Source organism: Panulirus ornatus, chromosome 1 (assembly GCF_036320965.1).
Source record: "Panulirus ornatus isolate Po-2019 chromosome 1, ASM3632096v1, whole genome shotgun sequence".
NCBI lineage: Eukaryota > Metazoa > Arthropoda > Malacostraca > Decapoda > Palinuridae > Panulirus > Panulirus ornatus.
Genome location: NC_092224.1, coordinates 72,194,790 through 72,210,198, shown reverse-complemented (window position 1 = coordinate 72,210,198; position 15,409 = coordinate 72,194,790). Strand labels below are relative to the sequence as shown.

The window sequence follows — 15,409 nt, the reverse complement described above, 5'->3', positions numbered from 1 at the left end:
GAAAGTTCTGTGGGGTCTGGATGTGGAGAGGGAGCTGTGGTTTCAGTGCGTTATTACATGACAGCTAGAGACTGAGTGTGAACGAATGTGGCCTTTGTTGTCTTTTCCTAGCGCTACCTCGCGCACATGAGGGGGAAGGGGGTTGTTATTCCATGTGTGGCGAGGTGGCGATGGGAACGAATAAAGGCAGACAGTATGAATTATGTACATGTGTATATATGTATATGCCTTTGTGTGTATATATATGTATACATTGAGATGTATAGGTATGTATATTTGCGTGTGTGGACGTGTATGTATATACATGAGTATGTGGGTGGGTTAGGCCATTCTTTCGTCTGTTTCCTTGCGCTACCTCGCTAACGTGGGAGACAGCAACAAAGCGAAATAAAAAATAATAAAAAAATACATGTCAGAGGTAAAGGGAACAAGGAGAAGTGGGGACCAAATTGGAGGTGGAAAGATGGAATGAAAAAGATTTTGAGTGATTGGGGCCTGAACATGCAGAAGAGTGAAAGGCATGCAAGGAATAGAGTGAAGTGGAACGATGTGGTTTGCCAGGGTCAATGTGCTGTCAATGGATTGAACCAGGGCATGTGAAGCCTCTGGGATAAACCATGGAAAGTTCTGTGGGACCTGGATGTGGAAAGGGAGGTGTGGTTTCGGTGCATCATACATGACAGCTAGAGACTGAGTGTGAATGAATATGGCCTTTGTTGTCTTTTCTTAGCACCACTCGCACACATGCACGCGTGCGCGTGGGGAGGGGGGGCACTCTTTTGTCTGTTTCTCGCTTACGCGGGAAACAGTGATTAAGTATAATGAAAATGAATGAATAAATATGAGTGGATTGGCTGTTCTTCATCTGTTTCCTGGTGCTACCTCACTGGCAGGGGAAATGGCTATCCAGTATGATAAAATAATAAAATAAATGTAAATATGTAGAGTTACTACCTACTCTGCCTGCTCAAATTTCCACAGCACGAGTATTACTGGTAGTACAGTTTCATCAAACAACTTCTCACTCTAAATTTTCCTGGCTGCAGGAGCCTTTAAATAGACCCTTGTTAACACTAAGACTCATTCTCAGAAATTGGTCCTGAAGTAAGATAGGTTACTTAAGTGAAAAGTCACCAGTGGCGAGGCTGTATCATTAGGCGGTGCAGTCTCATCAAAGAACTCACTTCAAGGGAGCTTATGCTTAACTGCTACTGACAGTAATGCAGCCTAGGGTTGCAGTAGCCTTAAGGAAGGTCTTGGATATTACCAGAACTCTTTTATAGAAACTGACCCTTGGGTAAATACAAATAAAATAATATATGAAAGTGGTATTTCTGGCCTCTAACCTTACGTGGTTATGCCATAAGTGAACATTTATCTCTGGTGAAGCTGAATCACTGTCAATGGACAAAAATGAATGTTGTCTTGTTGAGAAAATTCTCACTCTAATGGAATCCATCCTTTCCCTGCACCTGATTGGAACCTAGTGAAAGGGGCCTCAGGGCTGTACAACTAAATCAAATACAAGGAGGTGGTTTGGCCAGCATTTACATGGCACACAGAAGTCAAGCTTCAAAACATCAACCTAGATCATTTCCTATCACAAATCTATGATCCCACAACAACCAAACAAGCAAGAAGGAAAAACCACAAAGAAATAAAAAGCAGAATACCAAATTTTTCCTACAAATTGCAGGCATCACACACATACATATACACACACACAAATCACAATCAACAAAGATGACAGAACAAATAAAACCTCTAAACAAAGCCATCACTCACCTAATAAGTGAAAAGCAATAAAAAATGACACTCCTTCCTTAACACTATGGACCACAAAAACCAACAGCCATCAACTCTGGACAACACTATCTAAATCAACGTCTCTCTATCTCCCATATAAAGCATTTCCAATCCATACCATCAACATCCCCTCTCTTGAAAGTTATAAAATCTGTCACGAACCAACCACACTCCTAAACAAGGACAGTCAGGAAAAGCCTACTCAAGACTTGCCCTAATATAAATGTTCACCCACCCTTCACTCCCAATGACACTCAAATTGCAATTGAAAACCTTATATAGCTCCACTGCAACATGCCCTAACAACATATCAAGATTCCATACAAAACACTTTGGTCCAGATGCAACTCATAAACTCAAGAGATATCTTCAACCACTTCTGGCTATACAATACAATCCTAAAAATCTGAAAACTTACCAACACGGTGCCCATCCTGAAACCTTTTCCACCAATTAAGTTCCCTTTCTACTACAGCAGTGCCTCATATCACTTATATGGTCAGTATCCAAACCCTTCACAAAGCTGATCCACAATTGACACAAGCAAAATGTCCTGCTATCACCCACATATCATGGTTCTAGTCCAAATCATCCAAACCATATCCTAAATGGCTTCACACACACACACACACACACACACACACGTGCACACACACACGTGCACAGTCCTAGTGGCAACAGATATGAACAAAGCATCTCACACTATTCTCTGACAGTTCCTCACATAACAGATCCTTGACACTAACCAACACAAAAATGACAGAGAGTGGTTATCCAACTTCATAGCTGGTAACTAAGCCAGAGATATTTTCTCCAAAACCCACAAATTTTACAAAAGGGTGCCCCAAGGAACAGTTCTTTCTCCAAAATCCTACTATCTCTTCTTATGAAACCTCTCTTACAACAATGACATCAAAATCACAATACCATGACACTGAAGGAACAACATATATACAACATTACACAGCTAAACACTAGCTCACCCAAAACTGAATGTTTCCATCTCTAGAGAAATCCAGGATTACTCTTTAAACCAATGATGGACATGAATCTAACCTGCACCTTCCTGCTACTCTAGATGGTTAACTAATCCCCCTCACCAAAATGTCAACCATACCAGGCACTGAATATGACATGCATGTGACAATCACTTCCCACATCAAAGACTAGAAACAAACAAACATCCTCAGAATACTTTCTGGCACCAGATTTGGAGATGAAAAAATCCTTAGTATTCTCTACCAACAGCTCATCTGTTCCACCCTAAAACTACACCTTACCTGCAAGGTTAACCACCTCACTAAAACCATATATAAGAAATATGCATATTAAACCAAACAAAGCACTTACAACAGACTCTGGGTACCAAATGACTACAAATATTTAACTCCTGCAAAGTGAAACAAAAACATATCCAATATCCAATGCAATCTGACCTTAAATGCTCAGTACTCAGTTCTCTGCAAATGCTCTAGATCCTTTTCATGCAACCATCCCTTAACCAACCACAAAACCTCAAGTGGAAATACATACTTGACCCCTGCCTCACATTTTAGCAATCTATTCTCACAGATTCCCTATCCCCTAATATAAATACCAATAAAACATATACACACCATAAACATTAAACACTAAACAACCACCAACCCAAGCCAATTTCAAACACCATCCCACCTGATACACACCTATCGGAAACTATACTGTCCAGACATGTATGAGTTACACTTTTTCATCAACATGCTATACACCACCCAACTCTTCAACATTACAAAAACCATTTTAACATATCACAAGGACCATTATGCCCGACATACAACTTTTACACTAAGGATCACCAAACTTATTTCTCAACTGCCATGTGCTCTTCACAAAGAGAAAACATCATCACCATGCATTTTAACCTATAGTCCTGGCCAGTGGATGTGGCCAGTTTCCTGAATGCTGCGGTAGCACCATAAAGGAGACTCCTGAGGCAGGAGGGTGAGGTAAGGGAAGGTATATACATAAAAATAACAAGTCATTTTCTTACTATTTATTGCTCTGCAGCGGGATCTGCTAATCAACTCATATCCTTCCGAACATCTGCATGTATAAGTGTCCTTTTGATTGGTACACAGCTGATCACATGAACCCTCTACCTCACATTCGTTTGAATCTGTAAAAAATAAACAACTCAGTGAGCAAAGCTTGTTAAAATCTGCACTTCATACAATGCAGTCTTCAATAATGAGCATATCAGATGGAACCCTGCCTATAACAATGAAAAACACATTATTCAAACTCCTATAAAATCTAAATGAAAATCAATTTACTTATGTTTTCACAAAATAATGAACTTTTCTGATCAAAATCAGAAAGTGTTATGTGTACAAGTAAAATTTCTATTCTTTTCACATTTCACAACTTTATATAATTCCCAAAAATTACTGACATTAAGAGAATATTCACTGATACCAAAGAAATCACCAAAATTTTTAAAAACTATTCTTCTCGGTATTCTTTATAGGCAAAAGCTATGAGTGTGTCATACAACTCCTTAAATACAGTTTGAAATTAAAAATGAAAATTCCTAAAATCCACAATTCACTATATTGAAAATTAATGCCAACTTGATTCATAATTTTCCAAAGTTAGTTGCTTTGGTTTAACTAACAATGAGAAAGAATATGCCATTTTCATTGCTCTATGGTCATCTATATAAAGATCCGTGCTTTCCTCAGGTATTTTTGTCATACTTTCATAAATATAATATATCTTGAAATATTTTGTTATTGAAGAAAAAGAATAGTTCATAAATTAAAAATGTGAGAAAAAAGCAAATCTCATGCAACTTTGAGGTCTTACATGTCATTATCAAAGTTTGTATCTTAATTCTCCCAGTCATAAATGTGAAACATTGCTTAACAGGCTGTTAGTAGATGCACTGTACTAAATTTACTCTCTGTAAAGAATTTCAACAGCTTTTCATGCTGCCTCTTTATATCACTATGTAGCTGTGTTATCAATTCCATAAGACTCACTCATGCAATGCACTGGCACACTATTTGTTTTAATATTTCTACATTCTGCAAATAACAAAACAGATCATGTTTTCCCCTTTACCACAATGTACCTTGCATTGACACATGTTTGCTTCATATATATCATCATAAGGCACAATTTTATGGTCTTTATCATTCATCATCCATTACATAATGTTATCACAGCAAAATAGTTTTCTATTCACATCCCACCCAGTGACAAGTACGTCTCAATCTGTATCCCAACAAAATAATTCAGGTCATACACTTACCAAGAAAAAATAAGAGCACGACTGACTGACTTTACAAATGACATAATACTTATGAAAATCATGGAGGTCACTGAAGCATGTATCTGAGAATACAACATTATGTATGTGTCTACAAACTATATGTCAAAACTAGACAAAGACAATAAAAGATGTTAATATTAAACACAACTTTAATTTCTACTATGATCAAATGAAATGGAATGAATCAAATAACATAAAAGATCATATGCTGATGACACAACACTGCAATCATCCACATTCTTCAATCTACTGCTCCTTCTTTCACTTGATGTGCATCCTGTCTTGACACAGCTTCCTCAATAAACTCAGACTTGAACAGGATATCTCATTGGGGTAGACATAAATCTAGTTAAGTTTAATGCCTGCAAGATCCAGTTTCTACCTACCACTCTATCGGAAACTCCTCACAACTTTCATCTCTCCTTTGGCAGTTCTATAATTCCACCTCTTGACACAATGAACATACTTGGTATTACTGTAACATCCACTCTTTCTTGGAAACCCCATATTATGAGAATAGCTAAGTCTACCTTTTAAAAATTAGGTGTCCAGTTCAGATGTCAAAACTTCTTTTCTTCTGAATAGTTACTCTGTTTATACAAAAGATTGATTCATCCTTACATGGAGTACTGCTCTCACATCTAGGTTGGTTCTAGCTCTGTATCCTTACTTGACAGAGTTGAGTTGAAAGCAGTCCAACTTATAAACTGTCCCAGGCTAACTTCTAAACCTGACCCTCCTGCCATACACCACAATGTTGGTTCACTTTCCCCTCTTCTATAGGTATTATTTTGTTTTTTGCTCCAGAGACCTGGCTGCTTGTGTGCCTCCACCATTAGGTAGACCACACAGACTAGGTAAGCTGCTGCATTACATGATTACTGTGTAGCCATCGGCAACTCAAGGGTGGGCTGTTTTGACAACTGCTGCTTTCCCTAAACATTGAAGCTTTGGAACAATGACCTGGCTCATTCTAAAAGATGTTTTTCACTTTCTCCAAAATTTGTAAGTACTTTCCCATTTCTTCTCTTTTTCTCTTCATTATTCTCTCTATATTTCAAATAAGGCTTGGCCTTGACATGGACTTTTGTCTGTGACTGGAGCCTTAAAAAAAAAAAAGTAACATAAGTTGGAATAAAGTTTTCAATAGCAGCAATGTAAAAAAAAAAAAAAAAAATCTACCACCAAATATATCATGATTACAAACTTGTGTTTCCTTCATCAGGGAGAAAGGCTTCAGTCAACACCAGCATCTCTCAGGGAAATTCAAAATTACTTCAGAGTGAGTTGGTAGATACAAATTTTGGAAGGTGTGGGAAGGGAGGAACACTCAGGTCATCCTTGGACTGCTTTTGGATCACTAAAAGTTATGGGAAAACCATAAATCTGCAATTCTGATGGATATAATTAAAATGGATGCCATTTAGCACTGGTTGCCATTATTGATGATAAACTCATCATCTAATTCTTTTTCAATCTATCACAAAGCACACAGTATCTAAAACAGGTCAGAATATTGAGAAAAGTCAGTATTTTGGGGCTTAGTGGAGGTACTGAAGAGTGAAAATATGAGGAAGAGAAAACATTAATTTACAACTCTTAATCTCTACTAAGAAACCTCTGTTCAAGGCATATTTTTACATATTTGAATAATTTTGAAGAATTTGATTTAAACCACCATTCAAGACATTTTGAGGGCCCTAAGCCAGAAGACAGAAAATATTTCTCCAGGATAAGCCTGTTTTATATGCCTCAAAGCTGTCTGTCCTTCTAAATTTAAGGGAAGTTTAAGCAACATAAGAGTAGACATGAGGATTAAAAATGAAGCAGCACAGAATTACTATTATCTTGGTCTTAAAGGTTCCCCAAGAGAGCTTGATGATACAAAGGGTTCCATATGGTTCAAGACAGCTCATAACTCACACTTTCTGGATCATGTAGGAGTGAACAAACTTTCTATGAACATAACGCTTATAAGACAATATAAAGAAGCTGGAGAACATTACTAAGGACCATGAGAAGTATTTAAAGGTACTAGAGGGGATCTACATGGCAAATTGAAGAAACTGGAGGTCTGTGCTATGGACAGTAAAAAATGTCAGAGAGAAATAGAGGTTGACAAGTTAAACAGAACTATGATTGAGCATGACATGACAGTAAAATAAAAAACTGGAGGATGCAATCAGCACGGGTACACACACAAGCAATGATGAGACAAAAACCATGAAAGCATTTCAGGATGCAAGATACTGTTCGGTGTAGGAAGCTGAAATAAGTGAAGAACACAAACCCAGAAATCTTTAAATAGATAGGCAAAACTAAATACAGTACAGGGCCTTTGAGGAGGCAGTAGATCCAGACAGAGACAGGTCAATTAGTGAAGCATGTGGTAGATTAGATGAGAATTTATAGAATGCAAATATTGTCCAGGAAGGCTGTGTGGTAACAAAAACACAAATTTTGGATAGGGTAACAGATAATGATGAGGACATTGCAAGACTGCAGGAGATAACAGAAAGAGGGTCAATGTAAAGATAAGGGGAACAAACTACGAATATGTCAGTAATAGTCTTTGTGCTGGAAGATCACATGTCAAACAAAAAGACACAGAAGCCAGAAAAGGACAGAAGGTCCACAAAGTAATTAAGGTGATGTATTTGATAAAAGCAAGTGGAGAAATCAAAGAGGTTAGGAGAATGGGGGTAATACTGAAAAGACACCAGGGGAAAGTTACAAAGAGTAACAATGGACATGGAGACATGCTGCCATGAGGTAGGTAAACAGGCATCTAAACATGTCAGAAAGGTGTTCAAAAGATTATTTATCTGGAATGACAGAGCAAGGGAAGTGAGTGAGATAGCCTAAGAACTGGCTAAAGGCTAGAATTAATATGTAGCAAGTGCCTTAAGCTGAAGGTTCTATACACAAATGCAGAGGGCCTGGTAGAAAATATAAAGGAGCTAGATATACATAAGTATAAGATGGCCTGGTAGAAAATATAAAGGAGCGAGATATATATAAGTATACGTATGTAAGTAGGAGAGATGGCCAGAGAGCGTTATTGGATTACGTGTTAATTGACAGGCACGCGAAAGAGAGACTTTTGGATGTTAATGTGCTGAGAGGTGCAACTGGAGGGATGTCTGATCATTATCTTGTGGAGGCTAAGGTGAAGATTTGTATGGGTTTTCAGAAAAGAAGAGAGAATGTTGGGGTGAAGAGGGTGGTGAGAGTAAGCGAGCTTGGGAAGGAGACTTGTGTGAGGAAGTACCAGGAGAGACTGAGTACAGAATGGAAAAAGGTGAGAACAATGGAAGTAAGGGGAGTGGGGGAGGAATGGGATGTATTTAGGGAATCAGTGATGGATTGCGCAAAAGATGCTTGTGGCATGAGAAGAGTGGGAGGTGGGTTGATTAGAAAACGTAGTGAGTGGTGGGATGAAGAAGTAAGATTATTAGTGAAAGAGAAGAGAGAGGCATTTGGACGATTCTTGCAGGGAAAAAATGCAGTTGAGTGGGAGATGTATAAAAGAAAGAGACAGGAGGTCAAGAGAAAGGTGCAAGAGGTGAAAAAGAGGGCAAATGAGAGTTGGGGTGAGAGAGTATCATTAAATTTTAGGGAGAATAAAAAGATGTTCTGGAAGGAGGTAAATAAAGTGCGTAAGACAAGGGAGCAAATGGGAACTTCAGTGAAGGGCGCAAATGGGGAGGTGATAACAAGTAGTGGTGATGTGAGAAGGAGATGGAGTGAGTATTTTGAAGGTTTTTTGAATGAGTTTGATGATAGAGTGGCAGATATAGGGTGTTTTGGTTGAGGTGGTGTGCAAAGTGAGAGGGTTAGGGAAAATGATTTGGTAAACAGAGAAGAGGTAGTAAAAGCTTTGCGGAAGATGAAAGCCGGCAAGGCAGCACGTTTGGATGGTATTGCAGTGGAATTTATTAAAAAAGGGGGTGACTGTATTATTGACTGGTCGGTAAGGTTATTTAATGTATGTATGACTCATGGTGAGGTGCCTGAGGATTGGCAGAATGCATGCATAGTGCCATTGTACAAAGGCAAAGGGGATAAGAGTGAGTGCTCAAATTACAGAGGTATAAGTTTGTTGAATATTCCTGGTAAATTATATGGGAGGGTATTGATTGAGAGGGTGAAGGCATGTACAGAGCATCAGATTGGGGAAGAGCAGTGTGGTTTCAGAAGTGGTAGAGGATGTGTGGATCAGGTGTTTGCTTTGAAGAATGTATGTGAGAAATACTTAGAAAAGCAAATGGATTTGTATGTAGCATTTATGGATCTGGAGAAGGCATATGACAGAGTTGATAGAGATGCTCTGTGGAAGGTATTAAGAATTTATGGTGTGGGAGGCAAGTTGTTAGAAGCAGTGAAAAGTTTTTATCGAGGATGTAAGGCATGTGTACGTGAAGGAAGAGAGGAAAGTGATTGGTTCTCAGTGAATGTTGGTTTGCGGCAGGGGTGTGTGATGTCTCCATGGTTGTTTAATTTGTTTATGGATGGGGTTGTTAGGGAGGTGAATGCAAGAGTTTTGGAAAGAGGGGCAAGTATGAAGTCTGTTGTGAATGAGAGAGCTTGGGAAGTGAGTCAGTTGTTGTTCGCTGATGATACAGCGCTGGTGGCTGATTCATATGAGAAACTGCAGAAGCTGGTGACTGAGTTTGGTAAAGTGTGTGAAAGAAGAAAGTTAAGAGTAAATGTGAATAAGAGCACGGTTATTAGGTACAGTAGGGTTGAGGGTCAAGTCAGTTGGGAGGTAAGACTGAATGAAGAAAAACTGGAGGAAGTAAAGTGTTTTAGATATCTGGGAGTGGATCTGGCAGCAGATGGAACCATGGAAGCAGAAGTGAATCATAGGGTGGGGGAGGGGGCGAAAATCCTGGGAGCCTTGAAGAATGTGTGGAAGTCGAGAACATTATCTCCGAAAGCAAAAATGGGTATGTTTGAAGGAATAGTGGTTCCAACAATGTTGTATGGTTGCGAGGCGTGGGCTATGGATAGAGTTGTGCGCAGGAGGGTGGATGTGCTGGAAATGAGATGTTTGAGGACAATGTGTGGTGTGAGGTGGTTTGATCGAGTAAGTAATGTAAGGGTAAGAGAGATGTGTGGAAATAAAAAGAGCGTGGTCGAGAGAGCAGAAAAGGGTGTTTTGAAATGGTTTGGGCCCATAGAGAGAATGAGTGAGGAAAGATTGACCAAGAGGATATATGTGTCGGAGGTGGAGGGAACGAGGAGAAGTGGGAGACCAAATTGGAGGTGGAAAGACGGAGTGAAAAAGATTTTGTGTGATCGGGGCCTGAACATGCAGGAGGGTGAAAGGAGGGCAAGGAATAGAGTGAATTGGATCGATGTGGTATACCGGGGTTGACGTGCTGTCAGTGGATTGAATCAGGGCATGTGAAGTGTCTGGGGTAAACCATGGAAAGCTGTGTAGGTATATTTGCGTATGTGGACGAGTATGTATATACATGTGTATGGGGGTGGGTTGGGCCGTTACTTTCGTCTGTTTCCTTGCGCTACCTTGCAAACGCGGGAGACAGTGACAAAGCAAAAAAAAAAATATATATATATATATATATATATATATATATATATATATATATATATATATTTTTTTTTTTTTTCAAACTATTCGCCATTTCCCGCGTTAGCGAGGTAGCGTTAAGAACAGAGGACTGGGCCATGGAGGGAATATCCTCACCTGGCCCCCTTCTCTGTTCCTTCTTTTGGAAAATTAAAAAAAATTGAGAGGGGAGGGTTTCCAGCCCCCAGCTCCCTCCCCTTTTAGTCGCCTTCTACGACACGCAGGGAATACGTGGGAAGTATTCTTACTCCCCTATCCCCAGGGAAAATATATATATATATATATATATATATATATATATATATATATATATATATATATATATATATATATATATATATACCTGTAGAAGGTACTAAGAATATATGGTGTGGGAGGTAAGTTGTTAGAAGCAGTGAAAATGTTTTTATCGAGGATGTAAGGCATGTGTACGTGTAGGAAGAGAGGAAAGTGATTGGTTCTCAGTGAATGTTGGTTTGCGGCAGGGGTGCGTGATGTCTCCATGGTTGTCTAATTTGTTCATGGATGGGGTTGTTAGGGTGGTGAATGCAAGAGTTTTGGAAAGAGGGGCAAGTATGAAGTCTGTTGTGAATGAGAGAGCTTGGGAAGTGTGTCAGTTGTTGTTCGCTGATGATACAGCGCTGGTGGCTGATTCGGGTGAGAAACTGCAGAAGCTGGTGACTGAGTTTGGTAAAGTGTGTGAAGAAGAAAGATGAGAGTAAATGTGAATAAGAGCAAGGTTATTAGGTACAGTAGGGTCGAGGGCCAAGTCAACTGGGAGGTAAGTTTGAATAGAGAAAAACTGGAGGAAATGGAGTGTTTAGATATCTGGGAGTGGATTTGGCAGCAGATGGAACCATGGAAGTGGAAGTGAATCATAGGGTGGGGGAGGGGGTGAAAGTTCTGGGAGCGGTGAAAAATGTGTGGAAGTCGAGAACGTTATCTTGGAAAGCAAAAATGGGTATGTTTGAAGGAATGGTGGTTCCAACAATGTTATATGATTGCGAGGCATTGGATATGGATAGAGTTGTGTGGAGGAGGGTGGATGTGCTGGAAATGAGATGTTTAAGGACAATATGTGGTGTGAGGTGGTTTGATCGAGTAAGCAATGAAAGGGTAAGAGAGATGTGTGGTAATAAAAAGAGTGTGGTTGAGAGAGCAGAAGAGGGTGTTTTAAAACGGTTTGATCACGTGGAGAGAGTGAGTGAGGAAAGATTGACAAAGAGGATTTATGTGTCAGAGGTGGAGGGAATGAGGAGAAGTGGGAGACCAAACTGAGGTGGAAAGATGGAGTGAAAAAGATTTTGAGTGATCGGGGCCTGAACATGCAGGAGGGTGAAAGGCGAGCAAGGAATAGAGTGAATTGGAATGATGTGGTATACCGAGGTTGATGTGCTGTCAATGGATTGAACCAGGGCATGTGAAACATCTGGGGTAAACCATGGAAAGTTCTGTGGGGCCTGGATGTGGAAAGGGAGCTGTGGTTTCGGTGCATTATACATGACAGCTAGAGACTGAGTGTGAACGAATGTGGGCTTTGTTGTCTTTTCGTAGCGCTACCTCGCGTACATGCGGGAGGAGGGGTTTTTCATTTCATGTGTGGCGGGGTGGCGATGGGAATGAATAAGGGCAGACAGTATGAGTTATGTACATGTGTATATATGTATATGTCAGTGTGTCTATATATATGTATACATTGAGATGTACAGGTATGTATATGTGCGTGTGTGGATGTGTATATATATACATGTGCATGTGGGTGGGCTGGGCCATTCTTTCATCTGTTTCCTTGCAATACCTCGCTAATGTGAGACAGCGACAAAGCATAATGAAAAATAATTATATATATATACATACTAAAACAACATGTACAAGAAATCTTGCTGTTGTAAAATACCTTTTAACTGAAGAAGTTTACATCCTTAATGAGATGGATAGGCACAATGATAATTATATGGTCATAGTTTTCCATAGTTTTGCAGCGGCAAACCTGCTGCCTTGCCGGCTTTCATCTTCCGCACAGCTTTCACTACCTCTTCTTTGGTAAACAGAGAAGAGGTAGTGAAAGCTTTGAGGAAGATGAAAGCCGGCAAGGCAGCAGGTTTGGATGGTATTGCAGTGGAATTTATTAAAAAAGGGGGTGACTGTATTGTTGACTGGTTGGTAAGGTTATTTAATGTATGTATGACTCGTGGTGAGGTGCCTGAGGATTGGAGGAATGCGTGCATAGTGCCATTGTACAAAGGCAAAGGGGATAAGAGTGAGTGCTCAAATTACAGAGGTATAAGTTTGTTGAGTATTCCTGGTAAATTATATGGGAGGGTATTGGTTGAGAGGGTGAAGGCATGTACAGAGCATCAGATTGGGGAAGAGCAGTGTGGTTTCAGAAGTGGTAGAGGATGTGTGGATCAGGTGTTTGCTTTGAAGAATGTATGTGAGAAATACTTAGAAAAGCAAATGGATTTGTATGTAGCATTTATGGATCTGGAGAAGGCATATGATAGAGGTGATAGAGATGCTCTGTGGAAGGTATTAAGAATATATGGTGTGGGAGGAAAGTTGTTAGAAGCAGTGAAAAGTTTTTATCGAGGATGTAAGGCATGTGTACGTGTAGGAAGAGAGGAAAGTGATTGGTTCTCAGTGAATGTAGGTTTGCGGCAGGGGTGTGTGATGTCTCCATGGTTGTTTAATTTGTTTATGGATGGGGTTGTTAGGGAGGTAAATGCAAGAGTTTTGGAAAGAGGGGCAAGTATGAAGTCTGTTGGGGATGAGAGAGCTTGGGAAGTGAGTCAGTTGTTGTTCGCTGATGATACAGCGCTGGTGGCTGATTCATGTGAGAAACTGCAGAAGCTGGTGACTGAGTTTGGTAAAGTGTGTGGAAGAAGAAAGTTAAGAGTAAATGTGAATAAGAGCAAGGTTATTAGGTACAGTAGGGTTGAGGGTCAAGTCAATTGGGAGGTGAGTTTGAATGGAGAAAAACTGGAGGAAGTGAAGTGTTTTAGATATCTGGGAGTGGATCTGGCAGCGGATGGAACCATGGAAGCGGAAGTGGATCATAGGGTGGGGGAGGGGGCGAAAATTCTGGGGGCCTTGAAGAATGTGTGGAAGTCGAGAACATTATCTCGGAAAGCAAAAATGGGTATGTTTGAAGGAATAGTGGTTCCAACAATGTTGTATGGTTGCGAGGCGTGGGCTATGGATAGAGTTGTGCGCAGGAGGATGGATGTGCTGGAAATGAGATGTTTGAGGACAATGTGTGGTGTGAGGTGGTTTGATCGAGTAAGTAACGTAAGGGTAAGAGAGATGTGTGGAAATAAAAAGAGCGTGGTTGAGAGAGCAGAAGAGGGTGTTTTGAAGTGGTTTGGGCACATGGAGAGAATGAGTGAGGAAAGATTGACCAAGAGGATATATGTGTCGGAGGTGGAGGGAACGAGGAGAAGAGGGAGACCAAATTGGAGGTGGAAAGATGGAGTGAAAAAGATTTTGTGTGATCGGGGCCTGAACATGCAGGAGGGTGAAAGGAGGGCAAGGAATAGAGTGAATCGGAGCGATGTGGTATACCGGGGTTGACGTGCTGTCAGTGGATTGAATCAGGGCATGTGAAGCGTCTGGGGTAAACCCTGGAAAGCTGTGTAGGTATGTATATTTGCGTGTGTGGACGTATGTATATACATGTGTATGGGGGGGGTTGGGCCATTTCTTTCGTCTGTTTCCTTGCGCTACCTCGCAAACGCGGGAGACAGCGACAAAGTATAATAAAAAAATAAATAATAGTTTTCCATATCATTATATGCCTTTCCTTTATCTTTTATATGATTAACTCACTGATTCATTCACAAAATATTTAGATGTTTATGTAACTAATTCCATGACCTCCACCGTTCCTATTAATCTACTAAGAAAATCTTTCTGTAATTTTGGATTGCCAGATGTACTTGATAGATACATTTGTTACAGATTTTTTTTTTTTTTTTTTTTTTTTTTTTTTTTTTTTTTTTTTTTTTATACTTTGTCGCTGTCTCCCGCGTTTGCGAGGTAGCGCAAGGAAACAGACGAAAGAAATGGCCCAACCCCCCCCCCCCATACACATGTACATACACACGTCCACACACGCAAATATTCATACCTACACAGCTTTCCATGGTTTACCCCAGACGCTTCACATGCCTTGATTCAATCCACTGACAGCACGTCAACCCCTGTATACCACATCGCTCCAATTCACTCTATTCCTTGCCCTCCTTTCACCCTCCTGCATGTTCAGGCCCCGATCACACAAAATCCTTTTCACTCCATCTTTCCACCTCCAATTTGGTCTCCCTCTTCTCCTCGTTCCCTCCACCTCCGACACATATATCCTCTTGGTCAATCTTTCCTCACTCATTCTCTCCATGTGCCCAAACCACTTCAAAACACCCTCTTCTGCTCTCTCAACCACGCTCTTTTTATTTCCACACATCTCTCTTACCCTTACGTTACTTACTCGATCAAACCACCTCACACCACACATTGTCCTCAAACATCTCATTTCCAGCACATCCATCCTCCTACGCACAACTCTATCCATAGCCCACGCCTCGCAACCATACAACATTGTTGGAACTACTATTCCTTCAAACATACCCATTTTTGCTTTCCGGGATAATGTTCTCGACTTCCACACATTTTTCAAGGCTCCCAAAATTTTCGCCCCC

The 15,409-nt window shown here is 40.3% G+C and overlaps 1 protein-coding gene across 1 annotated transcript in view; it reads right to left on the bottom strand.

Moving 5' to 3' along the window:
• The window catches only part of LRP1 (LDL receptor protein 1), a 1,167,923-nt gene that overhangs the window by 878,804 nt on the left and 273,710 nt on the right, over window positions 1-15,409 (bottom strand). Inside the window, exon 6 of the mRNA XM_071663699.1 lies at window positions 3,836-3,961. Coding sequence (XP_071519800.1) covers window positions 3,836-3,961 — 126 coding nt within the window. The remainder of the gene's footprint in view (window positions 1-3,835; window positions 3,962-15,409) is intronic.